This window comes from Oratosquilla oratoria, chromosome 40 (assembly GCF_046742065.1).
Source record: "Oratosquilla oratoria isolate Oo_2021 chromosome 40, ASM4674206v1, whole genome shotgun sequence".
NCBI lineage: Eukaryota > Metazoa > Arthropoda > Malacostraca > Stomatopoda > Squillidae > Oratosquilla > Oratosquilla oratoria.
In genome coordinates this window covers 23,564,695-23,571,875 of record NC_134816.1, presented here as the reverse complement: position 1 = coordinate 23,571,875, position 7,181 = coordinate 23,564,695, and the positions used below count along the sequence as shown (strand labels likewise).

At 58.4% G+C, this 7,181-nt stretch overlaps 1 protein-coding gene across 1 annotated transcript in view; it reads right to left on the bottom strand.

Annotated features, from left to right (window-relative positions):
* Positions 1-5,465, bottom strand: part of LOC143020673 (uncharacterized) — a gene marked incomplete in the record, with an annotated part of 123,967 nt that extends 118,502 nt beyond the window's left edge. Inside the window, 1 exon segment of the mRNA XM_076177265.1 lies at positions 5,372-5,465. Coding sequence (XP_076033380.1) covers positions 5,372-5,420 — 49 coding nt within the window.
* Between the last annotated feature and the right edge of the window lie 1,716 nt (positions 5,466-7,181).

Below are 7,181 nucleotides of genomic sequence, written 5' to 3'. Positions count from 1 at the left end.
AGAGGGAGAGGAGGGAGAGGGGAGAAGAGGGAGGGGGGAGAAGAGGGAGGGGGGAGAAGAGGGAGGGGGGAGAGAGGAGGGAGGGGGGAGAGAAGAGGGAGAGAGGGAGCGGGGGAGAGGAGGGAGCGGGGGAGAGGAGGGAGCGGGGGAGAGGAGAGAGAGAGGGGGAGAGGGGAGAAGAGGGAGAAGGGGGAGAGAAGAGGGAGAGGGGGGCGAAGAGGGAGGAGGGGAGAAGAGGGATAGGGGGAAGAAGAGGGGAGAGGGAGAAGGGGAGACGGGGAGAAGAGGGAGAGGGGAGAGGAGAGACGAGGGAGAGGGGAGAGGAGAGACGAGGGAGAGGGGAGAGGAGGGAGAGGGGGAGATGAGGGAGAGGGGGGAGATGAGGGGGGGGGAGATGAGGGAGAGGGGAGATGAGAGAGAGGGGAGATGAGGGAGAGGGGAGGAGATGAGGGAGAGGGGGAGATGAGGGGAGGGAAGATGAGGGGAGAGGGGAGAAAAGGGGAGAGGGGGAGAAAAGGGGGGGGGGAAGAGGGGGAAGGGGGAAGGAGGGTGAGGGGAGAAAGAGGGGGAGGGGAGAAGAGGGGAGGGGGAAGCGAGGGGGAGGGGGGAAGAGGGGGAGGGAGAGGGAGGGAGGGGAGAAGAGGAGGGGAAGAAGGGGAGGGAGGGGAGAAAAGTGGGAGGGGAGAAGAGGGGGAGGGGAGAAAATGGGAAAGGGAGATGAGGGGGAAGAAGAGGGGGAGCGAAGAAGAGGGAGAGGGGGAGAAGAGGGGGGAGAAGAGGGGGGAGAAGAGGGGAGAAGAGGGGGTAGAGGGGGAGAAGAGGGGGGGGGTAGAGGGGGGAGAAGAGGGGTGAGGGGGAGAAGAGGGGGTAGGGGGGAGAAGAGGGGGGTAGAGGGGAGAAGAGGGGGGGAAGAAGAGGGGGAGAAGAGGGGGTAGAGGAGGAGAAGAGGGGGTAGAGGGGGTAGGGGGAAGAGGGGGTAGAGGGGAAGAGGTAGAGGGGAAGAGGGGGTAGAGGGGAAGAGGGGGTAGAGGGGAAGAGGGGGAAGGGAGGAGGAGAGGAGGGGAGGAAGAAGGGAGGGAGAGAGAAGAGGGAGTAGAGGGGAAGAGGGGGAAGGGAGGGAAGGAGAGGAGGGAAGAGGGGAAGGGGGAGAGAGGGGGAATGGAGGGGAGAAGGGGGGAGGAAGGAAGGGGAGGGGCGGGGAGGGGGATGGGAGGAGAGAGTAAGGGGAGGGGAGGGGAGAGAAGAGGGAAGGGAAGAAGGGGGAGAAGAGAGGTAAGAAGAGCAGAGGGAAGAAAGGGGGGAAGGTAAGGGAGGGGGAAGGGGAGAAGAGGGGGAAGGGGAGAAGAGGGGGAAGGGTAGAAGAATAGAAGGGTAGGGGGAGAAGAGGGGGAAGGGGAGGAGAGAGGGGAAGAGGGGAGGAGGGGGGAAGGGGAGGAGAGGGGGGAAGGGGAGGAGAGGGGGGAAGGGGAGGAGAGGGGGGAAGGGGAGGAGAGGGGGGAAGGGGAGGAGAGGGGGGAAGGGGAGGAGAGGGGGGAAGGGGAGGAGAGGGGGAAGGGGAGGAGAGGGGGAAGGGGAGGAGAGGGGGAAGGGGAGGGAGTGGGGAGGGGAGAAGAGGGGGAGGGGAGAAGAGGGGGAGGGAGAAGAGGGGGAGGGGAGAAGAGGGGGAGGGGAGAAGAGGGAGAGGGGGAGAAGAGGCGGGGAGGAGGGGGAGGAAGAGGGGGAAGGGGGGGGGGGGGAGAGGGGGGGGAGAAAGGAGAGAAGGGGAGAAGAGAGGTAAGAAGAGCAGAGGGAAGAAGGGGAGAAGGGGAGAAGAGGGGGAAGGGGAGAAGAGGGGAAGGGGAGAGAGAAGGGGGGGAAGGGGGGATGAAGAGGGGAGGAAGGGGGAGAGAGAGGGGGAAGGAAAGAAGGTAGGGGAGGGGGAGAAGGGGGGGAAGGGGAGAAGAGGGGGTAGGGAGAGAGCGGGGGGTAGGGGGAGAAGAGGGGGAGAGGAGATAGAAGAGGGGGAGGGGAGAAGAGGGGAAGAGGGGGAAGGAAGAGGGGAGGAAGGGGGAGAAAGAGGGGGGGCGGGGGAGGAGAAGAGGGGAAGGGGGAGGAAAAGGGGAAGGGGAGGAGGAGGGGAGGGGAGAAGAGGAGGAGGGGAGGGGAGAAGAGGGGGAGGGGAGGGAAGGGGGAAGGGTGAGGGGACTAGAGGAAGAGGGGGAGAAGAGGGGAAGGGGGAGAAGAGGGGGGAGGGGAGGAGGAAGAGGGGGAGGGGGAACGAGGGGGAGGGGGAGAAGAGGGGGAGGAAGGAGGAGAAGAGGGGAGGGGAGAAGAAAGAAGGAGGGGGGAGAGGGGAGAAGAGGAGGGGAGGGGAGGAAGAAGAGGGGGAGGGGAGAAGAGGGGGAGGGAGAAGAGGGGGAGGAGGAAAGAGGGAGGGGAGGGGAAGAGGGGAAAAGGGGAAGAGGGGAAGGGGAGAAGGGGGAGGGGAGAAGAGGGGGAGGGGAGAAGAGGGGGAGGGGGAGGGGAGGGAGGGAGAAGAGGGGAGGGGGGAGAAGAGGTGGGACGGGGGAGAGGGGAGGAAGAGGGGGAGGGGAGAATAGGGGGAGGGGGGGAGAGGGGAGGGGAATGGGGGGAGGGGAGAAGTGGGGGGGGGGAAGGGAGGGAGGGGGAGGGGGGAGAGGGGAGAGGGGTGGAAGAGAAGGGGGGAGGGAGGAGGAGAGGGGGGGGGGGGGAGGGGTGGGGAGGGGGAGGGAAAGGGGAGGGGATAAGAGGGACGGAGGAAAAGGGGGAAGGGGTGAAAAGAGGGGTAGGGGAGGGGAGGGAGAATAGAGGAGGGGGGAGGTGGAAGGGGAGGGAGAAAAGGGGGAGGGGGGAGGGGAGGGGAGAAGAGGGGTTGGGAGGGGAGAGGTGGGGGGGGGAGGGGGAAGATGGGGGAGGGGGGAAGAGGAGGGGGAGGAAGGGGGGGGGGGGGAAGAGGGGGAGGGGAAAAAGGGGGAGGGGGAGGGAGGGGGGAGGGGGGGGAGGGGAGGGGGGGGGTGGGGGGGAGAAGAGGGGGAGGGGAGGAGGGGAGGGGGGGGGGGGAGGGGGGAGGGGAGGGGGAGGGGGAGAGGGGGGGGGAGGGGGGGGGAGGGGGGAGGGGAAAGGGGGGGAGGGGAGGGGGGGGGGGAGGGGGGGAGGGAGGGGGGGGGAGGAAGGGGGGGGGGGAGAGAGGAGGGGGAGGGGGAGGGGGAGAAGAGGGGAGGGGGGAAGAGGGGGAGGGGAGAAGAGGGGGAGGGGGGCAAGGGGGAGGGAAGGAAGAGGGGGAGGGAAGGGGGAGGGGAGGAGGGGGAGGGGGGAGGGGGAGGGGGGAGGGAGGGGGAAGAAGAGGGGGAGGGGAGGGGGGAAGGGGAAGAGGTGGGGGGGGAGAAGAGGGGGAGGAGGGGGGGAGGGGAGGGAGGGGGAGGGAGGGTGGAGGGGAGGGGAGGGGGGAGGGGGAAGAGAGGGGGAGGGGAGAAGAGGGGGAAGGAGAGAAGAGGGGGGGGGGAGAAGAGGGGGGAAGGGAGAAGAGGGGTAGGGAGAAGAGGGGAGGGGAAAAGAGGGGAGGGGAAAAGAGGGGAGGGGAGAAGAGGGGGAGGGGAGAAAAGGGGGAGGGGAGAAAAGAGGGGAGAGAAAAGGGGGAGGGGAGAAAAGAGGGGAGGGGAGAAAAGGGGGAGGGGAGAAAAGGGGGAGGGGAGAAAAGGGGGAGGGGAGAAAAGGTGGAGGGGAGAAGAAAGAGGGGGAGGGGAGAAAAGAGGGGAAGGGGAAGAAGACGAGATGTGAAGGGGAGAAGGGGAGGAGGAGGAGGAGAAGGGGAAGGAGGGGAGAAGGGTGAGGGGGAGGAAGAGGGGGAGGAAGAGGGGGAGGGGAGAAGAGGGGAGAAGAGTGGGAGGAGGAGAAGAAAAGGAGAGGGAGATGAGGGGAAGAGAAAGAAGGGGAATGGGAGACGAGGGTTAGTGTGTGAAGATGGGGAAGGGATAAAGAGGGGAAGAGAGGGGAAGAGAGGGGAAGAGTGAGAAGAGGGAGAACAGATGGGGAAAAGAAGAGAAGAGGGAGAAGGGGGGGAAGCGGGTGAGAAAATGTGGAGACGGGGAGATGAAAAAAAGAGGATGGGAAGGAAGGGGGAGAGGAAGGAAGGGGGAGAGGAAGGAAGGGGGAGAGGGAGGAAGTGGGAGGGGAAGGAAGGGGAGAGGGGAAGGAAGGGGAAGGAAGGGGAGGGAGGGGAGGGGGAGGGGAGGGAAGGAGAGGGGGAGAAGGGAGGGGAGGGAAGGGAAGGAGAAGAGGGAGGAGAAGGAAGGGGAGGGGAGGTGGAGGGGAAAGAAGGGGAGGGAAAGGAAGTGGGAGGGAAAGGGGAGGGGAAGGAAAAGGGAAGGGGGAGGGAAAGGGGAGGGAAAGGGGAGGGAAAGGGGAGGTGAAGGGAAGGGGAAGGAAGAGGGGGAAGGAAGAGGGTGAAGGAAGGGGAGGGGAGGGAAGGGGGAGGAGAGGGAAGGGGGAGGAGAGGGAAGGGGGAGGGGAAGGAAGGAGGAGGGGAAGGAAGGAGGAGGGGAAGGAAGGAGGAGGGGAAGGAAGGAGGAGGGGAAGGAAGGAGGAGGGGAAGGAAGGAGGAGGGGAAGGAAGGAGGAGGGGAAAGAAGGAGGAGGGGAAAGAAGGAGGAGGGGAAGGAAGGAGGAGGGGAAGGAAGGAGGAAGGGAAGGAGACGAGAGGAAAAGGACAAGTGGGGGAATTTGTCAAGAAGAGAGGGGGATGAGGAAGGAGAGAAGAAGAGAGAGGAAGGGGAAAATAGACTGTAGAAAACAGGAGAGGCCTGAGGGGGGAAGGGGGGTAGGGGAAGTGTAAGGGGGGGGGGAGTGGAAGGGGCGAGGGAGTGCGGGAGGGGAGGGAAGGAGAAAGATGGTAAGGGGGAGGGGAAGGAAGGGGAGGGGGAGAGGAAGGAAAAGGTTGGAATGGGGAGTGGCGATGAGGTGGCTGAAAGGTGGGGAGGGTAGAGGAAAGGGAGGCGAGGGGGGAGGGGGGGAGGGGAAGAGGAAAAAGTAAGTTGGTGGAGATGGGGAGGATGGGGAGGGAAGGGGAGAGGCTGAAAATGGAGGATATGAAGAATAGGTAATTAAATGAAGAACCATAAGGAGAAGCCTAAATTCATAAACACTTCCATACCAACATTATCCAACTCACAACGGACAATATCAACATCAATTCTCGATTTCTGTCAATAAATATTTATCACGTAAGTCGCCGTCAAAGTTGACCATGTTTTCCAGGTCCACTGTTGTCAACATCACCAGAACTGTGAGTAATAAATTAACCATAAGGCCTAATGTAGGCATTATTTTGCAGTCCCCTACATTTTTTTAAGTTGACATCATTCATACTTACATACCGATTAATTTCATCCACGTTCTGCATTCTACTGGATACGCCAAGAACATAGAAATAGGTTGAAACAGACAAGAAAAACTGGCATGCGCTCGGGACGACGCTTTGTGTTGCTCTAATTCTGCTTTATTGTGTAGAATAGGAAACAACTAAGCAAAACTCTTAAAACGACTTCGCGTGGTACAGAGAGCAAGTATCCAAATTTCAAACTTTCATAACACAAGCTTTTCGTTTTGTGGCTTATTTATTATTTTATTATTTTTGTTTTTTGTCTGTCATTAATTTGCACCCCTGTGCATTTCAACGCCGACAGATATTATGCATGAAGCGGAACGACCGTTCAGGTAGCGCGCATGCGCACATCTTTTTGTTTACAAAGTCCGAGAAGTATTTACCGTAACTGCAATTTACAGTTAACATATTTTTCCCTCGCCCAGGCCACGTCACACCATTTTCAATTTCGTTGAAATTTCTTGTATGGTTCAAACGTTGGTCGGGGGGAGCTACTTCCTGCTTTTGAATTGTCAATCACGATATATATGCCAAGCTCTGAATCACAGGTTTCGGGAGTAGGATACTGCGACACAAGGACAGAGGAAAGTGCACTTATGTGATGCTGCTGATGCGTTTCTTACTGTGTGTTGTGTATACCAACGCTTCTATCGTGCACACATCTGTATACATGTGCGAATGCATGTACAGTATACGTACTAGCGGTGTCTCCCACCTACGTGTGTGTGTGTGTGTGTAAGGATGTGCACCCATGCATGCGTATCTGGATCAACAGTCCATTATTACAAACTCCAGCCTACTCACTCTTCTTGCATCACATCAACACACTACAACTTCCCGCATGCTCTGGAGCGACCGGGACTCAAGCTATGCGGCCTCGGAAGTGAGAATGGTTTCCTTTACCCACCCCAACTCACCACCCGCACTCACCGAGGACCCAACGCTGAGGTGAGACAGGTGGGCAATGGGAGGGCGAAGCGTGATTGCTTGCTGTGTTTAAAACCACGCCTTGTCCCCCTTACAGACACACACATATTGTGTGTGTGTTAAGCAAACACGGTATGATTATATCTCAAGGGTATACCCCAGATGAAATGGCGACTATCACATCAGTCGATGTACCAACAACGCTTTTTTTTACTTACAAGGAAATCTATGGAGCTCATGGCTGCACTGATGCGTTCAGCAGCATATGGCATTTGGGAATGCGTATTTCGCATTCTTACGTAAACATAACCGCTAACACAAACCCGCAAACGAAGATCAGTTCCACAATCGCGACGTTTTATATTTGCGGAAGAACACAGATCTGAACACCAATAACGTTTCATGACACCTTGTTGAACTGTTATTGTTATTAGGGTTGTTGCAGTTCGGTCTTAATGTTCCTCTGCAGGACCGGACCCCTGAGGAACGATACGGCCTTTGTAACTCACCAAGGTGGCTCAAACCGGTTTGGTAAGGTTTCATGTGTGGTGAGAAAAGCTTGTGAAGTTTTTGGGGATGTTGGAATGACCGTGGTTGTGAATGAAATTTAGAATAATTTTAATCAGCTCGATGATACTGATTAGATGTATTTGTCGACTGTAGTTTAATGACGTTTCTATTCTTTTTACGCAGTCGATGTAATATTATACTAACATAATAGAAAGGAAATAAGAGTAGGGACTCAATCACATAAATAAATTACTCCCATTTGTTCCGTTTCTCCATTCCTTTTTTTTTCATTCATTGTATTCATATATTTTACATAAATACACACACACACAAACAAACAAACAAGATGCAATCATTAATTTACA